Raw genomic sequence first — 14,340 nt, forward strand, 5'->3', positions numbered from 1 at the left:
AGTTTTTGTGTGGTCGCGTGGCCTGCAGAAAATCCCGCTCCTAGCACCGCACTAACAGTGCGTGCCAAGAAAGAATTTTTACAGGAGAGAGTTGTGCGATCGCCCTTTAAGATAGTGCCAAGGGGATGTAGGGTACCCCTTTCCCCGCATTCAAACACCAGTTGACACTAACACTATCCAATCCAAGTTAGTCTCCGATACTCCGCGAGACCAAAATGGCACTAAAAGAAACCACCACAAACTTAAGACCTCCGCTACTCCCCGACATTCCATCTACCTTATGCAAGATCCTTTCCAATACCTCACTCCACAATGTTCAGCCAGGGCGGTACCAGCTCCTCGGATCAGCAGGGGCAGGGCAATAAGCGACAACGCACGGCTGCCATGTACCACCGGAAACGTGCCGTGACGGCTTGCCAATCTTGCCGATTGAGAAAGACCAAGTGCGACAACGTTCGTCCAGTCTGTGGGTTCTGCTCCAGGAACGGGGCTCAATGTGTTTATCCTGGCTCTGGCCCTGATAGTGATTACTCAAGGTTAGTAGCAGACGGACGATAATCGTCATCGGCTAATGCATTGGATAGCTACGACCCGGCTAGTTTGACCATTCTGGATCGACTCAACCATGTTGTTTCTCTTCTTGAGTCTCGACCTTTAGCAGTACTCGTGAATGATACTGGGTCATACGACTCACCACATGAAGCATCTAACCTATCAGCAAGGCATTCTAGTGTCACCCAGCCATTGCGTGTCGCTCCTATACACGCATCGAGAGATCTAACGACACACGTCCCTGAAGATGATATTCTCCAGATCCTAGACCGCCCTGATTTTCCGTCAGCATCAAACAGTTGCGAAAGTATTATGCGCTGGCCTATCTTCCAAGGCCTAGTACCTGAAGTCCACTACTTTGTCCTTGAATCAGATGTAGATACAGAAGCAACACCGGGTGCTGCCAGGGGCGTCTCAGGAGGAAAGGGAGTTCAGGAAGAGGACTTCATTCAACTTTCAAAACGGTTTCTGGCATATGTACATGTTAAGAATCCAATTCTGGATGTCAAGGATTACAAGAAGAAGGTTAGAGAAGCAGCTGAGAATGGGCCACGATGGGATGGCGCGTCTTGCCTTGTAGTAAGCATCCACTCTATTCGCTTCAATGGATCATACTGATCATCCTAAGCTGATATCATGCGCAATTGCATGCCTATCGGTACCGTTTCACACGGAGGCAGACCTTGACGGCTCTCCTGCCTCAACGCGCTCATCGACAACCACTATTATAGACCCAGACACCGCTGCATCATACTATCTGGCCGCAAAGAAACGACTGGGACTGCTCCAGCCATCACTCTTATATATACAGTGCCTATTCCTTTGTGGTATATATGAGATGTACTGCCTTCGTCCACTCCAGGCCTGGTTCCACTTCAATCGCGCTTGTGTCGATTTGCGAAACATCCTCTGGACCCGCAGTCAGAAGAAATCGAGTGAGGCAACCACACAGGAAACCCGTCGACTTGAACAAAGACTGTATTGGTCTTGTGTTAAAACAGAATAGTAAGTGAAACCAATCTTTTGTCTTTCGATAGCCTGGCTCATGAAGTTTGGTATAGTGAATTACGGTACGAGATACCGTTGCCGCCAAGCGGTATCACACAGTGTGACTATCCAGACATGTTCCCCTCTCCACCAACGGAACTGACCTCTCCATCGGCCTATGATCGGGGTGACACATTGGACGACGATATTGTCCCCGAAGAAGAGAAGAGTTGGTTCTATTATTTGGCAGAGATTTCTTATCGAAGGATGATGAACCGAGCCATGGCTGTAATGGCCCGGAGCGGAGAGCAAGGTTGGAGTGATAATATCTGTAAAGCTATGGAGCATTGCAAAGAGTTCAACGAACAAATAGATCTTTGGTAAGTCGTTCGTTTAAGCATAGAAATGACGCTAATGTGTGCCAGGTATTCGCACATTCCACCTCAAATCGACCCAAAGAACGCAGTCCACACCAACAACGAGCTGGCACAGTTTTTGAGGAATCGTGAACTATCTTGTCGAGAATGGATACACCGTCCGTTTCTCTTCTACATACTTCACCAATCGCCAGAAGATGAACACTACGGTCGAGCTATGCCACTGGCGCAGAGGTGTCTGGAGTTGTGCGTAGAGCATCTCTTCCGAACTTACGGTCATAATCGGCATCATGGGACGTGGTATATTGCCCGTTCTTGTGTGACCAAAGCTCTAGTCTTGCTGGCTGCGGCTAAGAGTGGTCGCATACCGCTCCCTCCAGGCTGGAAAGAGGCATTGGAAATTGCGCGATGGACAATAAATCGGTGGTCCGGTGAAGCTCCGGACCTTGAGTGGGCCCAGAGAATGTTGGAGGATATTCTTGGAGAGGTTGAAAAGCATGTGTAAAAGTGTATAAAACACGATGGTTAAGCGGGGACTGCCTGTAGACAGCTGTGTCTCTGATTGGTGGTATAACCGCTCATCTTTGAGCCGCAACTAGGCTTATTTTCTCACTTTCACAGCATTACTTTCTCTCTTCCTCTGCTTGCACAAAGAAGCCCTGTATCATAAGTATCGCAACTCGAAAATAGAAATGACTGAACCACAATCCGAGGCTGATCGAGACCAGCCTTACAAATACCGGGCACTCGAGTCTCCACTCCATATTAGGTTAATTCATCTACTACCCGGCAAGCCTGACGAAGATATTCGACTACGAATCTCACATGAACTTCTGAGGCAACCAGAGCCACCGAGGTCATTACGCCTATCCCGGAAACATCTACAAAGAACGCTCCCTCCAGGGTGGGATGTTGTTGAAACAATTGAGGGAAGATTCATCTTCATGAACGAGCCTGACGACGCATCAAGTGAGGAAAGTGATGAAGGAAGTGGGATTGTCCATACTTGGAAACACCCAGACCCAACTATAGACCCAGAACTGTACGAGCTCCCACCTGTAAATCCCGCACAACCAGTCTTCGAAGCTCTATCCTATGTCTGGGGTCGGCAATGTGACCCTGTGGTCGCTACCATCGAGGGAGAGGCAGGTGAGTGTCTGGGAAACATCAAGCTTGGGAAGAACCTAGGAAAGGCACTCAGACATTTGAGATACCAAGATAAAGAGCGCGTACTGTGGGTGGATGCTATCTGCATCAACCAAAACGACGATGTCGAAAGGGCCACTCAAGTCCTTCGGATGTCAAGTATCTATCAGGATTGTAGCCGAGTTATTATCTGGCTTGGCCCCGAAAAGGACGACATAGGGCTGGTTTTCTCTGAGCTGGCTCATATCGGATCTCAGGTTGAGAAGACAACAAACGGTTTCATAATGTCCTCCCCGGATACAACCGACTTCAGGTGGTGGAAGGACGATGTTCCAGTCTCCTTTTCCGACGAGGTATGGTCAGCCATCAAAAAGCTCGGCGACCGGTCTTGGTTCCACCGTCTTTGGACTGTTCAAGAGGCTATCATGGCCAATCGCGATTCCATCATACAGAGTGGCGACGCAATTATTTCATGGGCTTTATTCCGTCGTGCAGTTGCATGCCTTCTGCATAAAAACGAAATGCCGATGGCTCGAGTTTCTATCAGTGCCATGAGAAGCATAGCGAAAAATCCCATCGGAGCAACACCGGCACATACTCTGGATGCATATCAAGCCCGGTTGTGTTCAGACTTTCACGATAAGATATACGGACTACTGGCTATTCTACCGCCGAGGTTTGCGAGTGAGATCAAGCCGGATTATGAGCAACCTGTCGTCGAGCTATACAAGTCCTGCTTTCTGGCTAATATCAAAGCTCTTAGCCGCTGGGAGCTGCGTGGCTGTCCTCGAAATCCGGATGAGGATGATTGCCCCTCTTGGGTTCCTGATCTTTCTCAAGTAGATCCATATGGCCGGAGAGTGTCAGAGCACTACGCCTCTGGATGTTCTGCTCTACACCATGAGCACCAAGCGCCCAATTTACTAAAGGTAGTTGGTTTACGATTCGACACTGTGAAGTCTGTTTCTGAGAAGACCTTTGATCATTGGGACGATGGCGAAACAGCAATTCGCAGTATACGATCTTGGGAACCTGAATGTTCTCTCACAGACCCGTATCCTAGTGGGGGCACCTATCTGGATGCTTTTGCGGCCACTTTTCTTCAAGACGGAAGAGTTGAACGTCGTCCTACCGAGGGATTTACACTCGAACATATCAAGGATAGGTTCGAAACCGAATTTCTCTCGACATCCTCGACACCGGTGTCAAAGCTGAGTCGCGGAGACATGATGGAATATGTCATCTGGACACGTTCCAAAGGTAGAGCAATGATCACAACTGAGAGGGGTAGTATTGGTTTAGCCTGTACTTTCGCACAGCCTGGTAGGTGAGAAACCATAGCTTTGGAATCTCTGCTGATATCGCCAGGCGATGTCATTTGCGTCGTCCTCGGTTGCGACTTTCCAGTACTGCTCCGTCCATCTGAGGATAACACCTGGAAGTTTCTGAGTGACTGCTACGTGTGGGATCTAGAGGCTACGCAAGGCTTGCTGGGCCCTCTTCCGTCCCTGTGGCAGGCCCAGCTATTCTATGATCCCGTTACTGAACACCGGTCTTACACCCGCTATCATAACCCCGAAACAGGAGAGCTGACAGCAGAAGATCCTAGGATGGAGCCTCTTGTAGGATGGCAGCGCGTTTCAGTGGAGGAGCTGGGGCGAGACCTTACAGGCGATGACCCAGAAGTGTATGACTTCTTCCGGAATATGGAAGATGGCAGAATCGTGAACTCTGATCCAAGGTTAGAGCCAGAAGCTCTTGAAAGTCGGGGAGCAAACCTGGAAACTTTTGTGTTAAGCTAGAAGCTCGCTTCTCCTAATATTTAATAACTTTTCTCGTTAGAAGGATACAGAACCTTCTCTAATGGCACAAACCCTCCTTATTTGCCTTCGTATTCACGAGCCGTTGCAAATGGGCCATAATCTATAGACTGTGGCGGCGTGGCGCACTGCCAAGTGAGTGTCAATTTGTCTGCTAGAATAGTTGGCGGCCAGAGCAGCTGTGACTTTAGGCGGACTAATAAAGTTCTACATATTCTGTGATCTCTTTACCTGGTTAGCCGTGGCTGCACCTGTGAGGCATTGATTGACCATGTCGGCAACTCGGCATCAGCGGGTCGGATTCCTCGTATTCTTCCGCGTATCGGTGTGAGTGTAACATAACCCACTTCTGGGACTTATAAGTAGCAGCTGGATCCATCTAGTTCTGATTCTTTACACTTACCGCAGCAATCTTCCAAAATGAATTTCAAAGTTTTAGCAGCTTCCCTTTTTGGCATTGCCTGCGCAGCGAAAGACGGTAGTCAATACCCGCTTTCTTATGGTGAAGCATGGGCTGGTCCAGTGCGATTCGCTGACAACTTCAACCTGTCCAGCAATTCTACCGGCTTCACCATGGCCGAGGCCACACTTGTGATGCCGCATCTATCGATTCCCAAGAAGCCGCATAAGGAAGTCGACGAGTATACTGCCTCTTTCTGGATCGGACTCGATGGCGTTCTATCATCTGATATCGTCCGTGGTCTTTGGCAAGCTGGAGTTATAATGTCGGTGTGGCCAAACGGGACGACCCAGTATACAGGCTTTCACGAATGGTGAGATGATGGTGATTGGTCTCCGAGAGCTGTACTAATCACCTCGTCAAGGATTCCCGATGACCCTATTGACGTCAGCTCGTCCAAGCTGGCCATATCAGAGGGCGACCACATCCATGTAGTTCTCAAGACGACCAATAACGGATACCATGGCAGCACCACGCTTACAAATCTGAACACAAGTCGGACATACACACATAGTCAAAACGCTGCAAACCTATGGCGCGGCCCCACTTTCCCAGCTCAAGGTGCAACCGCCGAATGGTGAGAACCTTTGCTGCTCCCTCTAGGTCTCATGCTGACCAGATATATAAAGGATCGTTGAAGCAGGAACATATCTGAACACAACGCAATATGTTTTTCCGAACTGGGGAACTGCTTCGTTCTTGAATGCACGAGCCTGTAATGAGAAAGGCAAATGTTCACTACCTGGAGATGGGAACAAGAAGCAGGGGGAGATGACCGCCGTTTTTTGGAATGATACCAAGACGCTCTACACAAAATCGTACATTACAGGGGATCGTGTCTCAGTTGAATACATAGAGAAGCACCAGCCCTCTGTAGCGAACGCCTGAAGATAGGTAATCTTATCGACATCTACTGCTCTTTTACGTCCATCTTAGTGCTGTTGGTCTACTGCGACGCTAAAAGGTACTCCTAATAATTAGTAATTTATTATATATATACCAAAAAATTACTCATTAGAGGGGTATAGAACTTTCTCTAACGGCACAAACTCCTCTTTGATCGTCCTCGTGCTCACGAACCTCTGCAAATGGGCCATAGTTCCAGTCTTATCATTAGTGCCCGAGTCACGAGAACCTCCAAAAGGCTGTTGAGCCACCACCGCACCAGTACACTTAGTGTTCAGATACAGCATGCCAGCAGCGTGCTTCAAAGCATTTTGAGCCTCGCGTAGCACGTATGGGTCTTTGGCAAAAATACTACCTGTCAGAGCGTATCTGGATGTAGTATCAAGAAGAGTCAAGGTTTCTTCCCACTCATTGTCAGGAAAGACATAGATGCCGAGGATAGGGCCGAAAAGCTCTTGTGTCATGATTTCGTGACGAGGGTTGGTTGTCCGATAGACTGTTGGGTAAACGTAGTAGCCTTTGTCCTTAGACGCCTTGCCACCGACGACAAGTTCCAGTTCCTTGTCATCCTTAGCATCCTCGATAATCTTGTTAAGCTTATCGAACGAGGCCTCATGAATGACTGGATTGATGAAGTTTTCGTAGTTCTCGACGTCTCCAACCTTCAAAGCAGACACTTGCTCTTGAAGGTGTTTCTTGAACTCAGGCCACACTGACGCCGCGACGTAGACACGAGAGTTGGCGGAGCACTTCTGTCCCTGGTACTCAAAAGCAGCTCTAACTGTGTTGAGAGCAGCACTCTTCACATCTGCAGTTGGGTGAACAATTCCCCAGTTCTTGCCGCCGGTCTCTCCGACAACCCGGGGATACGAGTTGTAGATCTCGTCCCCAATACCGTTGCCAATTTTCTTCTGCAATCCCTTGAAGACCTTGGTCGAGCCGATGAAGGTCAGAGCGCCGAACTCAGGTCTCTTCAGGACTGCATCAGTGACCTCGTTGGGCTCGCCTGGCAAGAACTGAATGACGTCCTTTGGAAGACCGGCTTCAAGAAGGATCTGATACAGAAGCCAACTTGCATGTATAGCTGAGTCAGAAGGCTTCCAAACCACGACGTTCCCGAGTAAAGCAGCTGGTCCGACAAGCGTGGCACCAAGAGCAGTGAAGTTAAAAGGGGACACTGCATATACAAAGCCCTCCAATGGTCGATACTCCATCTTGTTCCATACACCAGGCGTCTGTACTTTCGGTTGCTGAGCATACAGCTTCCATGCCTCGTCGATATAATGACGGAAGAAGTCTGCTGTCTCGGCTGGAGCATCAATCTCAGCTTGCCATATATTTTTGCCCATGCCAAGCATGGTTGCCGCAACGATATCCGAGCGATATTTACCAGTTACCAACTCGGCTGCACGAAGGAAAATGGCTGCGCGATCTTCAAAGGGCAGAGCTTCCCAAGCGGGCTTGGCCTTGAGAGCGGCGTCTATAGCTGCGTTGACATGCTCAGGCGTGGCGGTTGCATATTCTGCCACGACTTCTTTGTGGTTTGATGGGTTTTGCTGCTTAAGAATTTGCTTGCTGGTGATCTGAGGCTGATATAAGTATTGTAGTATCTATGGGAGCACGAGTTACTCACCTCTGCGCCGCTGATTTGAATGGGAATCTTGACAGGGAACGAGCTCTTGAGCCTCTTGATACTTTCTGTAAGCTGGGCTCGTTCTGGGGAACCCTTGGCATAGTCGAACTACGATATCACGTTAGTACGAAGGGCTTCATGTCTAAGCCGACTTACCATTTTCTCATTCTTGAATTTTGGTGGGTTCCACAGACTCAAATACCGGCTGGCTAACAGAGCTTTGGGCTTGTGCTGGTGAAGAGCACCAAGTCGAGCCAGAGGCCGATGCTGAGAGCTAAGAGATCTGAACATTCTCGGCCGATGAAAGCAAAATCAACTTATAGAGACTTCGGTAAATTGTAGTATGTGTCTTCTTCTTATCACATAGCCAGTCATCTTATAAGTCAAGAGGCACGGAGTAGGCCAAGAGAAGTCGGGATGCCATCCCGACTACATATCTCGCTCCGACACCCAGACTGACAAGTCAGTCAACACATGCATATACAAAGGAAGCCGGATCATAATTGATTCTCCACTTTCTGGAATGATTGGTCCCGGCACTTATCAGCGAGATCTGCATGAGTACAACATCACGTCCTCATGACCTTCTTCGCATAACGCCACGCCTTTTGTGACGAAGAGAGTCCGTTTGACCATGCGGGGTTTGCTCTCAGGGTGACGAGATAGGAATAGAAGCGTCGGCGAATCATTCCGACTTTGCTTATTGGCGGAATGTAGCTTGATAGTAGATAATGTTGGCTGGAATCCAGGCCGGGGAGGTGAGGATGGCGCTTTTATGAGAGTATATGAAAGCCATGACCGTCTTACAATAGAGCTAGAAGTGTTTTATCACCATCAATCAATCACTCCTTTGTCATCTCAACATGCTTTCCAGAACCGTCGTTCAACACCAAAGGCATATTTTGCCCTTATCATCTCGCTTTTACGCCCAACCACAAATAAGAGCTATCTCCAATGCAGCGTTAAGAACCACTTTAAAGCCTACTCAGGCACCTACGGTAGATGAACCATCACCCCTCTCCAAGATACCGATGGGGGTTCTACTTCGTTCGGTCGCATTGACAACTATAATGGCAAATCGCTGGCTGTTGCAACCGTCACTTGCATTCATCGCGCTCATCACACAGTCGAACTCAGCAGTCCTCAACCCAGATAAGAACCCAGTGCTCAGTCGGATCCTTCAATGGACTATTTATGATCACTTTTGCGCAGGGAACAGCATTCCCGAAGTGTCAAGTACTATCAAGTACATCAAGAACCTTGGTTTCCACGGCATCATTCTCGGATACTCCAAAGATGTGGTCTTGGACCCTAACGTGAAGCTCCCGACTACTGGCGTCGAGGGCTATCCAAAAGAGTGCTACGATATGATCGATGAGTGGAAGAAGGGTAACATCAATACTCTGAATATGATCGAGGCCGGTGATCTTCTGGCTGTCAAGTAAGTAACCTACTTCTGTGCAAATGGCCAGCAACTTACATAGCCCAGGGTGACTGGTGCCGGACCCATCGCCGTAGACGCTTTACAGGCTGGTAAGCCGATGAATAGCTACCTCCACAAAGCTCTCAACGATATCTGTAGCGAGACTCGAAGGCGCGGATGTCAACTCTGGATAGACGCAGAACAACAAGCTATGCAACCTACACTCGACGACTGGACCATCATCCTCATGCGAGAACACAACCGGAACGGGAATGCCCTGGTTTACAACACCATTCAAGCTTATCTCAAAGGCGCTAGACAGAATGCAAAGAGGCATATCCAACTAGCAGCTCAAGAAGGCTGGACTGTTGGTATCAAGCTAGTTCGCGGCGCATATATCGAGAATGAAATCCGATCCCTCATTCATGATACAAAAGAGGATACGGACAACTCATATAATGATATTGCAGACATGCTAATTTCTCGAAGAGTGCCAGATGAAGCTGCCAACCTCAGCTTCCCCGACGCGGCACTCGTTTTGGCGACACATAATGCTGAGAGTGCGCAAAAGGCCCTTGGCACACACAGAAAGCGTCTCGAGGCTGGTCTTCCCACAGTGCCTATGAAGTGTGCACAGATCATGGGCATGGCCGATGAGTTGAGTTGCAAGCTGCTGCAGGATTACGAGCAGGCTGTGAAGGAGAACAGAGTCACTTCCGAGACACCGAAGATTTACAAATGTTTACCTTGGGGTTCGGTGCAGGAGTGTATCAATTATTTGTATCGACGTGCGGTGGAGAATCGTGGTGCTGTTGAGAGGACGCAGCATATGGCGCAGGCGATGAGACAGGAGCTCCGACGTAGGATACTGGGGTAGATAATAGACAGAAACAAAGGTTGAAGACTTTTGAAGCTCAAATTATGGAATCGTGATTAAGATTGATCAGATCTAAGATTGAAGGCAGAACAATGTTTATCTGTCTCAGAGGAAGTTCTACAGCGAGATACCAAAATAGGATGCGCTTTGCTATAATGCCTTTTCGTTCTCCAACTTGGTTAATAACTTATTATTTGGCTTCTCATCGGCCCATCTCGTTCTTGGGAGCTCAAAGGTTGAGGTAATTCGCCCATATGACATGCCACCCAATTGTCCGATCGGCCGTAGCTTGTCAAGCTCAATGTGGCTAAAATCCTCGTTTGCAGCATCTTCCTGAACCCAAAACCGTGTCGCCTTGATGAGAACCATTCCGTAATTGCTCATCCCAGGCTTATGACTTTCGAATTCTTTGATGTCCACGACTTGCCCTTCAATAGACAGTACCGACTCTCTGACACGGGATGGTCTGACCGTAGTTGTTGGTGCTTCGGTCAAGCCAGTGATATCCCATTCCGACACTCCATATGGAGCATCAATGGATGAAGCATTCACTGCCTCTATCATGTTCTCCGAAACCGTGTTGATAACACATTCCCCAGTATCCTTCAGATTCTGATACGTATCCTTAGCCGACCCAAAGCGAGATGAGAAGCTAACGATAAACATGGGCGGGTCGTGATCAGTGACTTGAAAATAGCTAAAAGGCGCCAAGTTCTTCGTCTCCCCATCGCCGGAAATAGTACTGACGAAGCCAACAGGTCGAGGTGCAATACCAGAGATTAAAAGTCGGTAGTTCTGCCCGACGGATCTGTCAGGCGAGTACGGGTCGATCTCTCGGTGGACCTTGTCAGTGGGGGATTGACCAGTGCGGACACCATCTCCATAAGACCAGGATGGGTCTGGGGACTTTGTTATCTCAATGGGCTTGCCGGAGTGATCAAAGTCTGGTCGGTTGGCTATCGTCTCCTCGAAATTGGTGATTGGTTGCACTGCTGAGAATGCAGGCTTAGCTGCAGCTGCAGCTGACGAAGTCAGTCGCATTGTTGAGGGCGATGCGTTTGTTATCAGGCATTTGCGTGCATGTAACGTTGATGGTCTGGATTGAGGAGGGTCAGATACTGTGCCTCTGGATGATATGATCGGGACATATCGTTCTAACTGACCTTGATGCAATTGCGGAGCGAAACGTAGCCCAAACCCTGGTCATTATGACAGTTCTGACATCAAAGCACTGACCAGTTTTAGAAACAGCGATCTCTTCCAGAAGCACTGAATCCGGCAGTCGACTTACACTGACGCAAATCTCAAGTGGAAATGTCGGGATTGTTATACCGATATAGGACACTAACAATCCCGCGTGATAAGCTTCCACTATCGGGATCTCATTCCGACCGCTTCACTCCGCAGCCGATAACGCAGCCCAATCCTCCAAAGCCGCTGATAAGCTTTTTCACGAACGCTACCACATTAGGCAAAGACCCAGCCGGAATGATATTCCAGCTAGAAAGACTTAAGTCGGAACAGCACCCCGATCTCTCCTCAACAGCCATTGTCAATTGCGCAACGATGCCTACTACACAGAATGGTCAATTTCGGATTATTAAGAAATGTGCCAAAGCGTGAGTTCTTATCTGGGCCGTTGAAAGCCGATAGCTGATTGCCATGGTTGGGTAGGTGTAAGCGATGTCGGTCTATGAAGGTCAAGTGTTCGGGGGCGCAGCCTTGTTTGAGGTGTGGGCGGAAGAATGAGAGATGCATATACGAGGCGGAGGAGAAGAAAGTCTCTGTTCCCGAGAGGTAAGTCTCGTCGCTTTCTCTTATGTCGCTGTGACTAACTGTTGGGACAGCTACCTCCGTGCCTTAGAGAGGCGACAAGATGGACTTCCATCTCCAGGGTCTCTTGGCGATGGCATTAGGCCGCGTCCAAGGCACTCTTCTGTTTCTGATTATGGTATCTCCGGTGTAGTCACGCGAGACGCATCCATGGTTGCAGATGGAGGTGAGTAGCTAGTCAACAACATACCATCCTGACTAACGTAGTAGCATCAGATCTTACTCTTGGAACACCTCAAGATCATGACGAGAACGACGAAACAAACGAGGCTGCCTCTCTATCCACCAATGACGTCCTCGAACCGGCCTTCCGACAGAACCCCCTCGTCGACAACGACTACGTCTTCGGCCAAGCCATGGGTCGATACTGTACGTTTCCATCCGTCAATCATCGACATACACTAACAGATCTCCACAGGGTACATGGGCCCCGCGTCATCATGGGCCTTCTGCAGGAGAGTCCTAGCCCTTGTAGGCAAGCATCTCCCCGAAGCAAATAACGAGCCTCTACCCTGGCACCTCGACGGAGTAGCCTTCCGACTACAGTGGAGACCACTTATGCCAGATGAGCAACCGGATATTTCCAACTTACCTCCGTCAGACTATGCATATTTCCTCATTCAGACTGCGAGGTTCTATCTTGGTCCTTTGGCGAGTTTGATAGATGAGGCTGAGTTTCTTCAGCATTTTAAAGAGCTTTATCAAGATGCTTCGGCTAAAGCGGCATCGTGCAAGCTGTGGTATGCGCAGTATTTACTCATGATAGCTTTTGGAAAGGCCTTTCTGGGTGGGAAAAGTCCTGATGGAAGTCCGCCGGGGTACCAATATGCTGCACGGGCGATGCCATTGATGCCTGAGTTGGCCGGCATTGCTCTTGACCCTGTTCTCTCTGCGCAAGCACTCACCCTAGCCGCTATCTACTTTCAGTCGATTGACATGAGAGTGGCAGCATATCAACATATCGGACAGGCTCTCCGGATATGTGTACTGTCCGGATTTCACAGACACATGCCGGAAGAAGCTGTGGGGGCACAGCACTCTAAGCGATGCCACATCATATTCTGGGTTGTCTATATGCTGGATCAAGAGTTCGCTGCTCTCATTGGTGCAACGAGTGCCATACGAGACGAAGATATCACCAATAAGCTACCTTCTCAGGCGGACAGCTCGCTGAGCTCACTGAGTCTGACCCTTCATGTGCAGCTTGCTCGGTTAATAGCCCGACTACTGGGGAGTAAGTGTCATTCCCCACTAAAATCACCATGAAATGCATGCTAACATTTTTAAAGCGGTATACGGTGTTGGTAAAGACTATGACGGCACCCTTTTTAGCAACACGCAGTCTATCCTAAGGAACTTGGCCGAACTAAACCGTGACCTGAACAACATTATCAACAATCATTTCCGAGACTCGATTAGTAAAGCGTCACGAATTGCAACAAGACTTCTGCTCCAATATCACCACGTAGGTTTCAGAGCGCAGTGCCGAACTTGAAGCTTTTGAACTGACCTGCTTCCAGTGCGTCGTACTCACAACGAGGCCGCAGATAATGTGCGCTTTGCATATGCACATCGAACAGTCAAAGACACAGCTTATGACCCATGGCTTATCACTATCTCCACCGGTTGCATCACTTATACAGTCATGCGTTAGCTCGGCGCAGGCAATTTTGAAGACGCTCCGTGCCTTGGCAGATGAAGATCTCATCGGTAAGTACGATCGTCATGAAAGTCAATTATGAAGCTGATTATTTGTCGCAGAGGCGTTTCTGCCCTTCCAAATAGAGTATGCCTCATCGTCGGCGTTTCTCCTCCACCTCATCCCCATAATCTGCCCATCTCTTCTTTCAGATGATTCATGGCGTGATGATGCTCGCTACGTTTTTGATACTCTTATTGCGAAAGGTAGTCTTATTGCTCCTCTGCGTAAAGTAGAGCTTGAGCAGCTGGAACAGAAGTTATCTGCTCTGACGCCAGCTAGTAATATCGTAACGCCAGAAATACAGACCCAAGTGGAGGAGCATGGTAACGTCCAGGAAGAGGAGAACAGGGAACCAGAGTTACAGGAACATGTCTCAGATGAGACAGGATGGGACCTCTTTGCGGCTAATGCCATGGCAGGGTTGACGCCTGGCGAGTTGCTAGATCTAGCAGAACAGCTTGATGTGGATAGCTTTTTATATCAACCCGAGATGTGAGAAAGTCGAAAAGCATTAGCAAGAATACAAGAATTTATAAAATTGCTTTCCTAACTCATTAATTACTAATGCCCAGATCTGACGCTATTCTAGATTAGGCTGAAGACGCTTTCAGGCGATTTGATAGG

General features: G+C 48.7%; 7 protein-coding genes across 7 annotated transcripts; 5 read left to right on the forward strand and 2 right to left on the reverse strand.

Annotated features, from left to right (window-relative positions):
- The first annotated feature begins 276 nt into the window (after nt 1-276).
- FOIG_06258 (uncharacterized protein) lies at nt 277-2,440 on the forward strand. Its single transcript, XM_031205296.1, has 5 exons — nt 277-536; nt 585-1,131; nt 1,181-1,557; nt 1,614-1,919; nt 1,965-2,440. The coding sequence occupies exons 1-5, from the start codon at nt 313-315 to the stop codon at nt 2,419-2,421; spliced, it is 1,911 nt and encodes a 636-aa protein (XP_031065545.1). The 5' UTR covers nt 277-312; the 3' UTR covers nt 2,422-2,440.
- A 111-nt stretch (nt 2,441-2,551) lies between these two features.
- On the forward strand, nt 2,552-4,864 carry FOIG_06259 (uncharacterized protein; the record flags this gene model as incomplete). The annotated part of the gene is made up of 2 exons (XM_031205297.1): nt 2,552-4,385; nt 4,431-4,864. Exons 1-2 carry the CDS (start codon nt 2,609-2,611, stop codon nt 4,862-4,864), a joined length of 2,211 nt encoding a protein of 736 aa, XP_031065546.1. The 5' UTR covers nt 2,552-2,608.
- A 395-nt stretch (nt 4,865-5,259) lies between these two features.
- FOIG_06260 (uncharacterized protein) lies at nt 5,260-6,389 on the forward strand. The gene is made up of 3 exons (XM_031205298.1): nt 5,260-5,655; nt 5,707-5,919; nt 5,972-6,389. The coding sequence occupies exons 1-3, from the start codon at nt 5,303-5,305 to the stop codon at nt 6,228-6,230; spliced, it is 825 nt and encodes a 274-aa protein (XP_031065547.1). The 5' UTR covers nt 5,260-5,302; the 3' UTR covers nt 6,231-6,389.
- FOIG_06261 (1-pyrroline-5-carboxylate dehydrogenase) lies at nt 6,350-8,172 on the reverse strand (the record flags this gene model as incomplete). Its single annotated transcript, XM_031205299.1, has 3 exons — nt 6,350-7,831; nt 7,882-7,989; nt 8,038-8,172. 3 exons carry the CDS (start codon nt 8,170-8,172, stop codon nt 6,350-6,352), a joined length of 1,725 nt encoding a protein of 574 aa, XP_031065548.1.
- Nucleotides 8,173-8,951: 779 nt separating this feature from the next.
- On the forward strand, nt 8,952-10,181 carry FOIG_06262 (uncharacterized protein; the record flags this gene model as incomplete). The annotated part of the gene is made up of 2 exons (XM_031205300.1): nt 8,952-9,322; nt 9,371-10,181. 2 exons carry the CDS (start codon nt 8,952-8,954, stop codon nt 10,179-10,181), a joined length of 1,182 nt encoding a protein of 393 aa, XP_031065549.1.
- Nucleotides 10,182-10,199: 18 nt separating this feature from the next.
- On the reverse strand, nt 10,200-11,539 carry FOIG_06263 (uncharacterized protein). Its single transcript, XM_031205301.1, has 2 exons — nt 11,345-11,539; nt 10,200-11,277 (listed from the first exon to the last, which is right to left on the reverse strand). Exons 1-2 carry the CDS (start codon nt 11,386-11,388, stop codon nt 10,332-10,334), a joined length of 990 nt encoding a protein of 329 aa, XP_031065550.1. The 5' UTR covers nt 11,389-11,539; the 3' UTR covers nt 10,200-10,331.
- On the forward strand, nt 11,422-14,264 carry FOIG_06264 (uncharacterized protein). The gene is made up of 8 exons (XM_031205302.1): nt 11,422-11,800; nt 11,856-11,978; nt 12,029-12,180; nt 12,231-12,383; nt 12,433-13,248; nt 13,304-13,479; nt 13,535-13,724; nt 13,776-14,264. Exons 1-8 carry the CDS (start codon nt 11,496-11,498, stop codon nt 14,210-14,212), a joined length of 2,352 nt encoding a protein of 783 aa, XP_031065551.1. The 5' UTR covers nt 11,422-11,495; the 3' UTR covers nt 14,213-14,264.
- The last annotated feature ends 76 nt before the right edge of the window (nt 14,265-14,340 follow it).

This window comes from Fusarium odoratissimum, assembly GCF_000260195.1.
Source record: "Fusarium odoratissimum NRRL 54006 unplaced genomic scaffold supercont1.8, whole genome shotgun sequence".
Classification (NCBI taxonomy): domain Eukaryota; kingdom Fungi; phylum Ascomycota; class Sordariomycetes; order Hypocreales; family Nectriaceae; genus Fusarium; species Fusarium odoratissimum.

What these genes read in the sequence shown, in the direction of transcription:
- FOIG_06258 (XM_031205296.1), top strand. Translation starts at nt 313, where the DNA reads ATGTTCAGCCAGGGCGGTACCAGCTCCTCGGATCAGCAGGGGCAGGGC. An exon ending in CCTGATAGTGATTACTCAAG is followed by an intron (nt 537 to 584) that starts GTTAGTAGCAGA and finishes TGCATTGGATAG; the next exon opens with CTACGACCCGGCTAGTTTGA. An exon ending in TCTTGTGTTAAAACAGAATA is followed by an intron (nt 1,558 to 1,613) that starts GTAAGTGAAACC and finishes AGTTTGGTATAG; the next exon opens with TGAATTACGGTACGAGATAC.
- FOIG_06260 (XM_031205298.1), top strand. Translation starts at nt 5,303, where the DNA reads ATGAATTTCAAAGTTTTAGCAGCTTCCCTTTTTGGCATTGCCTGCGCA. An exon ending in TATACAGGCTTTCACGAATG is followed by an intron (nt 5,656 to 5,706) that starts GTGAGATGATGG and finishes CACCTCGTCAAG; the next exon opens with GATTCCCGATGACCCTATTG. An exon ending in CAAGGTGCAACCGCCGAATG is followed by an intron (nt 5,920 to 5,971) that starts GTGAGAACCTTT and finishes AGATATATAAAG; the next exon opens with GATCGTTGAAGCAGGAACAT.
- FOIG_06263 (XM_031205301.1), bottom strand. Translation starts at nt 11,388, where the DNA reads ATGACCAGGGTTTGGGCTACGTTTCGCTCCGCAATTGCATCAAG. An exon ending in CGCTCCGCAATTGCATCAAG is followed by an intron (nt 11,278 to 11,344) that starts GTCAGTTAGAAC and finishes TCCTCAATCCAG; the next exon opens with ACCATCAACGTTACATGCAC.
- FOIG_06264 (XM_031205302.1), top strand. Translation starts at nt 11,496, where the DNA reads ATGTCGGGATTGTTATACCGATATAGGACACTAACAATCCCGCGTGAT. An exon ending in ATTAAGAAATGTGCCAAAGC is followed by an intron (nt 11,801 to 11,855) that starts GTGAGTTCTTAT and finishes ATGGTTGGGTAG; the next exon opens with GTGTAAGCGATGTCGGTCTA. An exon ending in CCAAGCCATGGGTCGATACT is followed by an intron (nt 12,384 to 12,432) that starts GTACGTTTCCAT and finishes AGATCTCCACAG; the next exon opens with GGTACATGGGCCCCGCGTCA.